Raw genomic sequence first — 15,158 nt, forward strand, 5'->3', positions numbered from 1 at the left:
TTTTTTTTTTTTTTTTTTTCCAGTGAAAATCTATTTATTTGCTCATAATGAGATAGAACGCTACAATCTGTTCAACACTGGGCTGCACATTGCAGTGATTAGGGGCAGGCGTGGGGCAGAGATATTTTTATAGAACAAAATATAGAGCAGTGAATGGGATGTCACTCATCATTGATGCCTCCTTGGGGCAGCTCACAAAAGTTGTTTCCAATCCCCACAATTCTGCTAGGGAAGCATTACTTTCCCTTTCACACCAAGGAAGCTGAGCTAAGGGGATTTGGTCTTCCCGAAGTTACTCAGCTTCTAGAACAAGCCTGTGAGTCACTACAGGTTTTCCCTCCTTTACCCAGTAAATCACAGCACAAACCAAAAGACTTCTGGTCTTTGGGCTCTGGCCTCTGAGGGGACCCAGATGCTAATGCCAAGTTCTGGTTCCCAGGACTTGCAGGAACCTGGGGCAATTCACTCCTAAGGATGGAGGCCAGCTGGGGGCAAGACCGACCTCAGGCCCACACCCCAACCTCAGGGAGGCCCCAGCACTGACAGTGTCTGGTAGACCAGAAGTACATCCTACAAGGACCACTCAAGTGGACAGAGCAAAGGAGGGAAGAGAGGATTTCCACATATGCAGTAACTCCCCCAACAGGTGCTGAAGGTGTGGAAAGAGCCTGAGCTCTAAGTCGGATGGACAGCAGGGCCTGACTCCTGTTCCTGGAGGTCACCAGCTATGTGAAACTGGCCAAGTCTCTCCTAACCTCTCTGAGTGTGGGGTGCTCTCACTGTTGATGAGTCCACCACCCACCTCACAGGTTGTTAAAGACCAACTAAAGCTGGGCGCGGTGGCTCATGCCTGTAATCCCAGCACTTTGGGAGGCCGAGGCGGGCGGATCACGAGGTCAGGAGATTGAGACCATCCTGGCTAACATGCTGAAACCCCGTTTCTACTAAAAAATACAAAAAATTAGCCCGGCGTGGTGGCGGGTGCCTGTAGTCCCAGCTACTTGGGACGATGAGGCAGGAGAATGGCGTGAACCCAGGAGGCGGAGTTTGCAGTAAGCTGAGATCACACCACTGCACTCCAGCCTGGGCGACACAGCAAGGCTCCATCTCAAAAAAAAAAAAGACCAACAAAGAGCCCACACATTAGGTAGCAAGTGATGGGCCTGGCAAGTGGCAAGCAGTCAAATCTTAGGTACTGTCATTACTCACTAAGCACTGGGTCTGGCAATCAGTGGGTGCTCAATACAGGCGAGCTGTGCCTGCAAGCAAAAGAAAACAGAACGGTCTAGGGTAAAGGGAGGTGATGTTGTGGTATAAACACTGTGCCAGGCATGGAGCGGCCGAGTCTCCTCTCAACACTCCCCTCAGAGCTCGGGCGAGGGATGGTGCCCAGTGCTTGCTTCAGAGCTGTGCTGAGAATCCATGAATGTGCTAGTGCCTCTCAAATTCCTCTGACAATCCCTGGAGGTGGGGGCACCACAGACAGAGCCTGTAGCTGGGTCCAGTCCCAGCCACTGGGGTCAAGAGGTGAGACCTAGAGTGAAAGAGGGCCTGAGTAGATGGCCCTCCAACCCTTCATCAGGTAGTAGCAGGAGCATAGCATGGCAGTCAAGACCACCAAGTGTACTTGCTGTGCAACCATGGGTATACTACTTGACCTCTCTGAGCCTCAGTTCTCACCTACAAAACAGAAATGACACACCTCACAGGATACCACGAAGACTGTATGTTAAGCTCAGACCCTGGCAGTTAGATGTTCTAGGATGGAAGACACCTGAGTGGGAAGGCAAACACGGACCCCCATACTGGACTCCACACCCCAGTGACCAGGCCTCTGGTCTTTTACCTCCCAAAACCCGCTCTACACTGCAGGCCTGGCTGATGCAGTCAGAAGCTGGGTGTCACACCAAGAAGCCCTCCTCAAAGGACACAACCCCACAGCCAACACAGTAACCACAACACGGGCTCAATGGCTGCCCCACCCTGAGTAACCAGAACCCACTCCACTCCAAGACCCGCACCAAGCCTTGGCACTTCCTGGGCCCTCTTCAGGGAGACCCAACCATGTGTGATGCCACAAATACCACGCTGTCCTGTGCTGTCACCTGCAACCAACCTTTAGGACTCAGTGCAGTGCCACCTCCTCTGGGCAGCCTTCCCACCCCGCCCTGTGCCATACACAGAGGTCAGATGCCACCACAAATTCCTGCTGCACACACCAGGAGTTCCCCAAAGACAGGGACTGCATGGTGATGACCCTCGTGTCCCCAGCCCTTCGGTTAGGGCTGGGCACTCAGCATCAAGTCAGTAACTGTTAGCAGGGAGATGGAATGAGCAAAAGGATGTAGGCCCACGAGAGAAGTACTTCCTGCTAGGGGTGTTCTGTGCCCACTGTGAAATGTTGTGACCAACATACCGACTCGATCAAGTCCAGGGCTTCAGAGAGGCTAGAACCCACGGCAGGGATGAGGAGGTTGGCTGCCTCCACCACCCACTTGTAGGGCAGACTCATTTCCGGCGGGGAGCCTTCCTGGTCCTCACGCTTCGGAAATTCCTCCAAGGGCTCTGGTGTTCGTACTGCGTCCAGATCTGTAGGGATGGGCTCCTGCTCCTTTGAAGTGGTGGCTGCTGCAGGTTCCTCCTCACTGCTTTCCTCCTCCTTTATGGTAGGAGGGACAGAGGGCCAGTTGGTCAGAAGACTTCCCTGAAAGACACAAGAGTACACCATTTGGATTTCGCTGAGATATAGACTCTATAGTAATTTCTAGCTAAAACACACAACCTGAATCTAAGAAGGAAACTCTGATGAACCCAAACAGAGAAACATTCTACAAAATAATTAGCCATACCATATACTTCAAAAATGTCAATATCATGAGACTAAGAAAGGCGGACTAAAGGGATAGGACAACTAAGTGCAATGTCTGGTCCTAGACTGCATCATGGGCAGGGAAAAATGGAATATAAACTGTAGATAAACATCCTGAATTAAGCTTAAATTCCCTGGATTGAATATAACTTTACTGTGGTTATGTAAGCAAATGGCCTTATTCTTAGGAATCTATGCTACATAACTAACTCTCAAATGGCTCAGATGAAAGTAGTAGTACATAGAGATTGGGTGCAGTGGCTCACACCTGTAATCCCAGCACTTTGGGAAGCCGAGGTGGGTGGATCACCTGAGGTCAAGAGTTTGAGATCAGCCTGGCCAACATGGTGAAACCCTGTCTCTACTAAAAATACAAAAAAAATTAGCCATGCGTGGTGGCACGCACCTGTAATCCCAGCTACTCGGAGGCTGAGGCAGGAGAATCACTTGAACCTGGGAGGCGGAAGTTGCAGTGAGCTGAGATAGTGTCATTGCACTCCGGCCTAGGTAACAAGAGCAAAACTCCATCTCAAAAAAAATTAAAAATTTAATTTTTAAAGCTTAAATAAACATTAAAAAATTAAAGGACCAGGTACAGTGGCTTATGCCTGTAACCCTAGCACTTTGGGAGGCTGAGGCAAGTGGATCCCTTGAGCTCATGAGCTCAAGGTTGCAATGGGCTATGATCATACCATTGCCCTCCAGCTTGGGCAACATAACAAGAGTCTAATAAAAAAAACAAAGGGTGGGGGAGGGGGCTGGGTGCGGTGGTTCACACCCATAATCCCAGAACTCTGAAAGGCTCAGGCAAGAGGATCCCTTGAGTCCAAGAGTTCAAGGTTGCAGTGAGCTATGATCACGCCACTGCACTACAGCCTGGGGTACAGAGCAAGACCGTGTCTCATTAAAAAAAAAACAAAAATCAAAACGGCCGAGCATGGTGGCTCACACCTGTAACCCCAACACTTCAGGAGACCAAGACAGGTGGATCATGAGGTCGAGAGATCAAGACCATCCTGGCTAACATGGTGAAACCCTGTCTCTAAAAATACAAAAAATTAGCTGGGTGTGGTGGCACGTGCCTGTAGTCCTAGCTACTCGGGAGGCTGAGGCAGAAGAATCGCTTGAACCCAGGAGGTGAAGGTTGCAGTGAGCCGCGATTGCACCACTGCACTCCAGCCTGGGCGACAGAGTGAGATTCCATCTCCAAAAAAAAAAAAAAAAAAAAAAACTCTGGGTGCAGTAGGTCATGCCTGTAATCCCAACACTTTGGGAGGCCATGGCAGACAGATCCCTTGAGCCCAGGAGTTCGAGACCAGCCTGAGCAACATAGGGAAACCCCATCTCTATAAAACAAATGAAAAAAAAAAAGTGAATTTTACTGGATGTAAATTATACCTTTATAAAATAAAGAAATAAAAAAGCTACCAAACTGGGAAAAAATAGTTACTACATGATAAAGGAGTAACATCCTTAATATACAAATAAAACATACAAATCAATAACAAGACCAAAAAAAAAAAAAGTAACCAAGCCAAATAACAAACTAAGGGGTAATTTGTTACTCAACCTCATTAATAGTAAACGAAATGAAAACCAAAACAATGAATCAAAACATCACGTTGTACACCATAAATATATGCAATTTTTTTGTTGTTGTTTTTTGAGACAGCTTGTTGTCACCCAGGCTGGTGTGCAGAGGCACACTTTCAGCTCACTGCAACCTCTGCCTCCCAGGTTCAAGTCATTCTCATGCCTCAGCCTCCTGAGCAGTTGGGACTACAGGAGTGCACCACCACACCCGGTTAATTTTTTATATTGTTAGTAGAGATGGGGTTTCACCATATTGACCAGGCTGGTCTCAAACTCCTAGCCTCAAGTGATCCGCCCACTTCAGCTTCCCAAAGTGCTGAGAATATAGGCATGAGCCACCGTGCCTGGTCAATATATGCACTTTATTTGTCAATTATATCTTAATAAAGCTGGAAAAAAAAACACCCATCAACTCCAAAGTAATTCAATCAAAATAAGAACATGATAATGCATCTGTTGTTCATTAAAACTGGAGAAGATTTTTTTTATATAACCATAGCCGGTATTGACAATGAGGCTGGAAACAAGCAGTCCCATATACTGCTGATAGCAGAATTAAATAGTACAATCCCTTTGGCAGCAATTCAGCAACGCTTATGAAAACTTCAAATGCCCACACTATTTTACCCAACCATTCCACATCTATAAAATCAACCGGCCGGGCGCAGTGGCTCACACCTGTAATCCCAGCACTTTGGGAGGCTGAGGCGGGCGGATCACGAGGTCAAGAGATCGAGACCATCCTGGCCAACATGGTGAAACCCCTCTCTCTACTAAAAAACACAAAAATTAGCTGGGCATGTGGTGCATGCCTGTAATCCCAGCTACTTGGGAGGCTGAGGCAGCAGAATGACTTGAACTCAGGAGACGGAGGTTGCAGTGAGCTGAGATCGTGCCACTGCACTCTAGCCTGGTGACAGAGCAAGACTCTGTCTTTAAAAAATAAAAAAAAAACACATAGTTCAGCAAATGTACAAAGAAACTGAACGATAATGTTCATTATAGCATTGATGGAAATAGTTACAGATGTTCATCAATGTAACGGTTAAATAAGATAGGGCAAATTCAGGAATGTTGGAGATCTGAATACACATAACAACATGGAAAGATATATTAACTAGAAAAATAAAGTTGTAAAACAGTAAGATATCATCTAATTTAGGCCCAGCGCTGTGGCTCATGCTTGTAATCCCAGTACTTTGGGAGGTCAAGGCAGGCAGATCACCTGAGGTCAGGAGTTTGAGACCAGCCTGACCAACATGGAGACACCCCAATTAGCCAGGTGTGGTGGCACATGCTTATAATCCCAGCTACTCGACAGGCTGAGGCAGGAGAATCGCTTGAATCCGGGAGACGGAGGTTGGGGTGAGCCAAGATCACGCCATTGCACTCCAGCCTGGGCAGTAAGAGCAAAACTCCATCTCAAAAAAAAAAAAAGTTGAGATGAGCGGGCTCAGCCTTCTACATTGCCTAATTCTATAACGTTGTTAAGTTTCTGCAATGATCACGCATTACTTCTGAAGCAGAGGAACCAATTTTACAATGGCAAGCACTGACCAATGAGTGAGGGAAGTTGGGGGTGGTCCCTACACGAATTAACAAGCAAAATTCTTCTGGCAGCAATCTAACAAAATGTATTAAGAGGTTTTTGTTCTTTTTTTTTTTTTTTTTTTAAAAACACAGAGTCTTGCTGTCACCCAGGCTGGAGTGCGTGGTGTGAACTCTGCTCACTGCAACCTCCGCCACGCCAGTTCAACTGATTCTCAATTATTGTGCCTCAGCGTCCCGAGTAGCTGGGATTACAAGCCTGTGCCACCACATCCACCTTGGCCTCCCAAAGTGCGAGATTACAGGAGTAAGCCACGATGCCTGGCCTGTTTGCTTTTTCAAAGACAGAGTCTCACTCTGTTGAAATCCTGGACTCAAGTGAACTTCCTGCCCCAGGCTCCAAGTAGCTGGAACTACAGGTGTGTGCCACCGCACCCAGCTTTTTTTTTTTTTTTATACAGACAGAGTCTCCCTATGTTGCCCAGGCTGCTCACGAACTCCTGGCCTCAAGGAATCCTCCCATCTTGGCCTCACAAAGTGCTGGGATTACAGGAATGAGCCACCATACTCAGCCAAAAGGGTTTCCCCCACCACCAAACATATCTGTCCATCTCTAGAAATTTCTCAAGAACTAACTGCAAAAAGAAGCAGTGATTTTGTTATTTTATCTCTAATAACAAAAAACCAGTATATCCTTATCTTCATCAGTAAGAAACTAGTTAAATAAACAGCACACCAGAAAGAAGACACTGGAGAGAAACGGGTAAGGCTAAAAGCAAAACAGGCCAGGCACGGTGGCTCATGCCTGCAATTTCATCACTTTGAGAGGCCGAGGAGGGTGGATCACCCGAGGTCAGGAGTTCGAGAGCAGCCTGGCCAACATGGCAAAACTCCATCTCTACTAAAAATACAAAAATTTGCCAGGCGTGGTGGTGAGTGCCTATAATTCCAGCTTCCCAGCTACTCAGGAGGCTGAAGTAGGAGAATCACTTGAACTTGGGAGGTGGAGGTTGCAGCAAGCGGAGATGGCACCACTGCATTCCAGCCTGGGCAAGATCAAGACTCTGTCTCAAACAAAACAAAACAAAACAAAACAAAAAACCCAAAAACTGACCTCTTGTGCTCAGGGTCATGGTCTAGGACTTGGTCCCAGCCCAGCACAGCCAGCACCCCAGACACTCAAAGTGTCAGGGGACAAAAGTCAAGTCAATAACAGGCTTTCAGCACAGTAGAGTTTTTAGAGATTAAAGATCTGTTCACTCTGTCCTATGCTGAAAGTCTTCTATGAGTCAGCTGACGTCCACTGTTTCTCTTTGTGGAACAGAGACCTTTTCTTCAATCAGAAGTAAAAGACTGAAAGCATACTACTTAGATGTACAAGAAATTGTCGGAAGTAGACTCCTCTGGTTAAGAGATGCACAGGGAGTTGAAACTAGAAAAAGAAGTCATTTTACTTTTCATTTTATACCTTTCTCTACCATTGAAAGTTACCCCATAGGTGCATTCGTATTGGGAAATCGAGAGATATTCTCTAAAATTGAAAAATCAAGAAATAGAGACAAAAACATAATATATCACTCTAGCAGGGCATTGTGGAAGAATTGTAGCTGTCAACAAGTTACCTCTACCCAGTAAGAAGAGGGAAAAAGACTTTAAAATTATTAAATAGTTCATACCATGACAGAAAAGATTAGAAAATAACAGAGGGGGCCGGGTGCGGTGGCTCAAGCCTGTAATCCCAGCACTTTGGGAGGCTGAGACGGGCGGATCACGAGGTCAGGAGATCGAGACCATCCTGGCTAACACAGTGAAACCCCGTCTCTACTAAAAAATACAAAAAACTAGCCGGGCGAGGTGGCGGGCGCCTGTAGTCCCAGCTACTTGGGAGGCTGAGACAGGAGAATGGCGGGAACCCGGGAGGCGGAGCTTGCAGTGAGCTGAGATCCGGCCACTGCACTCCAGCCTGGCCGACAGAGCGAGACTCCGTCTCAAAAAAAAAAAAAAGAAAATAACAGAGGACAACTGTGTTACCTACCACATATTCAGCATCATCAAATCTTAATGTTTTGTCATGCTTGCTTCAAATTTTTATTTTATTTAGGCCGGGCACAGTGGCTCACACTTGTAATCCCAGCACTTTGGGAGGCTGAGGCGGGCGGATCACGAGGTCAGGGGATCGAGACCATCCTGGCCAACATGGTGAAACCCCGTCTCTCCTAAAAATACAAAAAATTAGCCAGGCGTGGTGGCGGGTGCCTGTAGTCCCAGCTACTCGGGAGGCTGAGGCAGGAGAATGGCGTGAACCCACAAGGTAGAGCTTGCAGTGAGCCACGATCATGACACTGCACTCCAGCCTGGGCAACACAGTGAGACTCAGTCTCAAAAACAACAAAACAAAGCCCCAGCTACTCAGGAGGCTGAGGCAGGAGAATGGAGAATGGTGTGAACCCGGGAGGCGGAGCTTGCAGTGAGCCGAGATCATACCACTGCACTCTAGCCTGGGCGACAGAGCGAGTTTGTCTCAAAAAAAAAAATAAATTTTATTTATAAATAAAAGCTGGAATGAAGTGGCAGGATCTCGACTCATTGTAACCTCCACCTCCCAGGCTCAGGTAATCCTCCCACTTCAGCCTCCCAAGTAGCTGGACCTACAGGTTCACACAATCATGCACAGCTAACTTTTTCTTACTTTTTATAGGAATGGGGTTTCGCCATGTTGCCAACGCTGGTCTTAAACTCCGGGACTCAAGAGATCCATATGCCTTGGCCTCCCAAAGTGCTGGGATTACAGATGTTAGCCACCACGCCCTGCCCAAATTTCTATTTTGAAAAATAACCTTTATAGTTTAAAATATAAATAAAACTTTGCTCTGGTGTATAGGACAGTGGATGTTAATATAAGTATACACTGATTTCATTTTTAGAACTGCAAATGTAGCTGGGGCACAGTGGCTCACGTCTGTAATGCCAGCACTTTGGGAGGCTGAGGTGGATGGATCATTTGAGGTCATAAGTTTGAGACCAGATGGACCAACATGGTGAGACCCTGTCTCTAATACAAAAATCAGGCGGGCATGGTGGTGCGCACCTGTAATCCCAGTTACTGAGGATGCTGAGTTAGCAGAAGTGCTTGAACCTGGGAGGCGGAGGTTGCGGTGAGCTATCACATCACTAAACTCCAGCCTGAGTGACAGAGTGAGACTCCATCTCAAAAAAATAAATAAAAACTGCAAATGTAGTGCCAGGCATGATGGCTAACATCTGTAATCCCAACACCTTGGGAGGCCAAGGGAGGTGGATCTCTTCAGGCTAGGAATTCAAAACCAGCCTGGGCAACACGGTGAAACCCCATCTCTATTAAAAATACAAAAATTAGCCAGGCATGGTGGTGCATGCCTGTAATCTCAGCTACTCAGGTTGCTGAGGCATGAGATCACTTGATCCCAGGAGACAGAGGTTGCAGTGAGCCAAGATCACACTCTGCACTCCAGCCTGGGCATCAGAGCAAGACTCTGTCTCAAAAAAAAAAAAAAAAAAGCCTGCGAATGTAATACGATATGATTTTAATTGTTAATTTCTACAAAAGTCAAAATTATAGAGACAGAAAACAGATCACAGTGTAAGGAGCTAAGGACTGAAAAAAAGGCTGAGAAAAGGAGCACAGGGGAATTCTGGGGTGATGGGACTGTTCTATACCTTGATTGGGGCAGTGGTTACATGGCTGTATGCTTTGTCATAACTCAAAACTGTATATTAGAGTATATAAATTACAACTCAATACATTTTTAAATTTTTTTTAATTAAAAAGATAGACACAGAGTTTCACCATGTTGCCTGAACCAGCCTCCAACTCCTGGGCTCAAGTAATCCACCCTCCTCGGTCTCTCAACTTGCTGGGATTACAGGTGTGAGCCAACGCACCCAGTCACATCTGATTTCTTTCTTTAATTGCAGACATGCTTTCAGTTTTAAAAAATTAAAATAAGCAACAGGTAAGAAGGCGGCCACCAGCAAGCAGACAAGTGCCAGTTATGTGCAGAAGGGCCACAAGGCCCACTTTTAGACTCTGTGGCAAAAACTGACCAATAGCTGTGGACAAGGTGTTCAATGAGATGGTGTCAGATGAATGTGAAATCAAACCAAGCCGAAGGCTGAGCAGCTGTCTCACCTGGCCTTCCGTGGGCTGGGCACTCTGGAGGCCGTCCTTGTCCTCGAGCTCCAGCAGCAAGTACACCGGGGGCTTGCAGTCTTTGGACTCACTCAAGAAGCCTCCTGTGTCCACCTTCCTTTTGATGGTGGAGTTCCAGTGATTCTTCACAGCATTGTCTGTCCTGCAGGGGGCAGCAGGGGGCCTTTGAACCCCAGCTCTGTGGGTTCACTAACCTCCCTAAGCTAAGTTCCTGCTCCTGTAAATGAATCTTCCACTGGATGAACTCTAAGGTCTCTTTCAGCTCCAAGATGAAGTCTCACGAGTCTCTAGCCCTAATAATTTACAGAGCATTTCCACAGAGCTCTGTGAAATAAGCAACTGAATCATTCAGGCTATGGTAAAAATTATAAAATGACATCAGCTACTGTCAGGTTCAAGTTAAAAAAAAAAATTGTTTTTTAAATTCACTGCAAGCTCTGCCTCCCAGGTTCACGCCATTCTCCTGCCTCAGCCTCCCGAGTAGCTGGGACTACAGAAGCCCACCACCATGCCCAGCTAATTTTGTATTTTTAGTAGAGACAGGGTTTCTCCATGTTCGTCAGGCTGGTCTCGAACCCCNACTACAGGTGTATGCCACCACGCCTGGCTAATTTTTTGTATTTTTGGTAGAGATGGGGTTTCACCATGTTAGCCAGGATGGTCTTGATCTCCTGACCTTGTGATCCACCTGTCTCGGCCTCCCAAAGTACTGGGATTACAGGCGTGAGCCACCACGCCCGGCTAGAAAGTCTATATTTTAAATAATACAATAATCATTTGTATTCAATACCACTTCATTCATTCATTTAGTTTTGAGACAGGGTCTCTCTCTGTCACACAGGCTGAAGTGTAGTGGCACAGTCAATAGCTCACTGCAGCCTCAGGCTTAAGTGATCCTACTGCCTCAGCTTCCCAAGTAGCTGGGATTGCAGGCAAACACCACCAAGCCTGGCTATATTTTTTAAGTGGAGATGATGAGGTCTCACTATGTTGCCCAGACCCATCTCAAACTTCAGGTCTCATGTGATCCTCCTACCTGGGACTCCCAAAGTGCTAGCATTATAGATGTGAGCCACTGCACCTGGCCCACTTCCCTTTCAAATACAAGAATTGGGCAGGAAGAGTGGCTCACATCTGTAATCCCAGCATTTTGGGAGGTGCTGGGCGTGGTGCCGGGCACCTGTAATCCTAGCTACTTGGGAGGCTGAGGTATGAGAATCGCTTAAACCCGGGAGGTGGACATCGCGATGAGCCGAGATTGCACCATGCACTACAGCCTGGGCAACACAGTGAGACTCTATCTCAAAAATAAATTTTAAAAAATAAAATGTAAAAAAAAAAATTTAAAATTTTTTTAAATTATAAAACTAAAAATATGTGCTTGGAACTCTCACCCCCTTCCCTGCCCACACTTCGAATGTGTAGAAACCATAAGCAAACACTGTCTGCTCATTTCCATTGAGTCTCACGCTAACCTCAGATGCAAGCCCTGTTCACCTCTCACAGACTGGTAAGTGGCCAAACAGGGCAGAAGGCCCACTACCGTTCACCTCCCTGAGCCTTGGTTTCTTTATCTGGAAAGTCAGAAGACTACGTCATACTCCGTCATTCACTGAAGATTCAGGGAGGAGACACATCTACAGTAGAACAGTAGCATAAAGCACAGAGTAGGTTACTAAAGAAACGTGTAGTAATAAAGGCATAGAGTAATACAGAAGGATGGGGTAGTACCACAAAAGTGTATAGAAGTATAGTGGTGAGAAGCAAGCGGCAAGTCAGGCGCAGTGGCTCACGCCTATAATCCCAGCACTTTGGGAGGCTGAGGCAGGTGGATCACCTAAGGTCAGGAGTTCGAAACCAGCCTGGCCAACATGGTGAAATCCCATCTCTACTAAAAATGCAAAGGTACTATGCTTATACACAGTAGGCACCACCTTCTTTGGAGCGCCAAGCAGAATGCTCTTCCCTTGAAAAGTGAACAGAGGCCGGGCGCGGTGGCTCACGCCTGTAATCCCAGCACTTTGGAAGGCCGAGACGGGCGGATCACGAGATCGAGACCATCCTGGCTAACACGGTGAAACCCCGTCTCTACTAAAAATACAAAAAATTAGCTGGGCGTAGTAGCGGGCACTTGTAGTCCCAGCTACTCGGGAGGCTGAGGCAGGAGAATGGCGTGAACCCAGGAGGCGGAGCTTGCAGTGAGCCGAGATCCCACCACTGCATTCCAGCCTGGGTGACAGAGCAAGACTCTGTCTCAAAAAAAAAAAAAAAAAAAAAAAAAAAAAAAAAAAAAAAAAAAGTGAACAGAAAGTAACAGCTTGACTGAGCACCCAGTCTAAGAGGATATCCTCGGATTATTTGTACTCTAAGCCCTCAGGGACACAATGCTCACAGGGCAAAGGTGTGGGGTAAGGGGTGCTCCTGGTGCTTTGCCCAGATCCTCTGTCCCTACAGTGCATCCAATCCCCCAGCTGACGGACATGCTGCCAACGGCTTCTACTATTGACTTTATCTGCATAACAGCCCTTGGAAGCAGATCACCTGAGGTCATGAGTTCAAGACCAGCCTGGCCAACATGGTGAAACCCTGTCTCTACTAAAAATATAAAAATTAGCCAGGCGTGCTGGTGCATGCCTGTGATCCCAGCTACTCAGGAGGCTGAGGCAGGAGAATCGCTTGAACCTGGGAGGCAGAGGTTGCAGTGAGCTGAGATCGTGCCACTGCACTCCAGCCTAGCAACAGAGAAAGACTCCCTCTCAAAAAAAAAAAATAAGAAAGAAAGAAAGAAAAAAAAAACAGCCCTTGGAAGGCACAACCAAAGGTGCCCCAGGAGTTCCCCAACCCATGTACACGTGTGCCCTCCTCACACGTACATGCCTTTCATGTATACACATGAATACACACACCACTTGGCCTTACAGCAGGCCAAAGCTGGATTTTCCAGACCCCACCTCTTGCTTGGCCCTTTCCCTACTTTTCTCCACTCCTTCCCTCACAGGTGAATACCTTTCCAAGAGATCCCATGTACCTGAAACTCTGAGTCACAGGTTCTGTTTCCAGGGAACCTGACCCAAAACACCTCCCCAGCCCTCCCACTCCCCAAGACCAGAGTCTGGGGTGCCCCAAGCTATAGTGAGACTCATTCTTTTGCTCACATATAAAAAGCACCCACTGTGTGCCAGGCATTATTGTAGGCACTGGGGATCCATCGGTAAATAAGACAGGTAGCTGCCATTGACAGTTGAATCTAGCAGGGGAGATGAATGTTATCTCCAGCTAAAACTGGGGTACACACTACTCCACAGACAGGTGTGGGCACAACACAGAAGTCACTGGGGACCAACCACAGTCTGGGAGAACAGATAAAACTTCTCTGAAGAAATAGCGCCCCCACTGAGAACTGAAGAATAAGAACACATTAGCTACACAACAGGCACAAGCCGGAGTGCACTGCAGGCCGACAGAGTTAGCACTAGGAGCTGTCAGAAGACCTCAGGGTTCGAGGGACTAAAAGGAGGCAAAGCAGCTAAAACCAAGTGAGCACAAGTGACAGTGGATCAAAGTGAGGCTGGGGGCAGCTGTGAGCCAAACATGCCATGTTGGGAAAGAAGCCAAAGTTTCCAACCCAAGTGTAAGGGGAAGCCCCAGAAAGATGACACATTCAGGTTTGAGCTTTGAAAAGGGATCATTTCAGACTTTGGGGAAAACACACGATCTGGCATTTTCTCCCCCTGCCAGGACCACAGTGCCATGACAAGAAAAAAAATTCAAAATAAAGCAAGGCAAAAATTCACAAGGACAAAGAGAAACAGGTAGAAGACAGCCACTAGTAAGAGATTTTTTACAAGTTTTCAGAAGATGGAAAACAGGGGAACAATATCCAGCTTAGGGCCAGGTACGGTGGCTCACACCTGTAATCCCAGCACTTTGGGAGGCCCAAGGCAGGCAGATCACCTGAGGTCAGGAGCTTGAGATTAGCCCAGCCAAGATGGTGAAACCCCGTCTCTACTAAAAATACAAAAATCAGTCAGGTGTGGTGGCGGGCGCCTGTAATCCCAGCTACTCAGGAGGCTGAGGCAGGAGAATCACTTGAACCTGGGAGGCAGAGGTTGTAGTGAGCTGAGATCATACCACTGCACTCCAGCCTGGGCAATAAGAGCGAAACTCAGTAAAAAAAAAAAAAAATGACAGAGAAGCTATTGAAACCACAAAATAAGAATAGGGTGCCAGGCCAGGTGTGGTGGCTCATGCCTATAATCCCAGCACTTTGGGACCAGCCTGGGCAACACAGGGAGATCCTGCCCCTACAAAAAATTTTAAAACTAGCTGGGTATGCTGGCATGCACTTGTAGTCCCGGGTCCTTGGGAGGCTGAGGCAGAAGGATTGCTTGAGCTCAGGAGGTTGAGGCTGCAATGAGCCACACACCTGTCCTCCAGTTGTTTCAAAAAGAGACTGGGCATAGTGGCTCATGCCTGTAATCCCAACAATTTGGGAGGCTGAGATGGGCAGGAGGTCAGGAGTTTGAGACCAGCCTGGCCAACATGGTGAAACTCCGTCTCTACTAAAAACACAAAAATTAGGCAGGCATGGTGGTCCACACCTGTAGTCCCAGCTACTTGGGAGGCTGAACCAGGAGAATCGTTTCAACCTGGGAGGCAGTTTGCAGTGAGCCTGGATCATGCCACTGCATTCCAGCTTGGGTGACAGAGTGAGATGAAAAAAAAAAAAAAAAAAAAAAGAAAGAAAAAAAAAAAAACAGCCCTTGGAAGGCACAACCAAAGGTGCCCCCAGGAGTTCCCTGACCCATGTACACAAGTGCCCTCCTCACACGTACATGCATTGCATGTATACATGTGAATACACACACCCCTTGGCCTTATAGCAGGCCAAAGCTGGATTTTCCAAGACCCCATCCCTTGCTTGGCCCTTTCCCTACTTTTCTCCACTCCTTCCCTCAC

General features: G+C 47.2%; 1 protein-coding gene across 1 annotated transcript in view; it reads right to left on the reverse strand.

Annotated features, from left to right (window-relative positions):
- Nucleotides 1-15,158, reverse strand: part of MYBL2 (MYB proto-oncogene like 2) — a 62,933-nt gene that overhangs the window by 15,142 nt on the left and 32,633 nt on the right. The window contains exons 8-10 of the mRNA XM_017878057.1: nucleotides 10,179-10,341; nucleotides 2,417-2,704; nucleotides 545-570 (exon numbers count right to left, since the gene is read on the reverse strand). Coding sequence (XP_017733546.1) covers nucleotides 545-570; nucleotides 2,417-2,704; nucleotides 10,179-10,341 — 477 coding nt within the window. The remainder of the gene's footprint in view (nucleotides 1-544; nucleotides 571-2,416; nucleotides 2,705-10,178; nucleotides 10,342-15,158) is intronic.

Source organism: Rhinopithecus bieti, unplaced genomic scaffold, assembly GCF_001698545.2.
Source record: "Rhinopithecus bieti isolate Rb0 unplaced genomic scaffold, ASM169854v2 scaffold_10347, whole genome shotgun sequence".
NCBI lineage: Eukaryota > Metazoa > Chordata > Mammalia > Primates > Cercopithecidae > Rhinopithecus > Rhinopithecus bieti.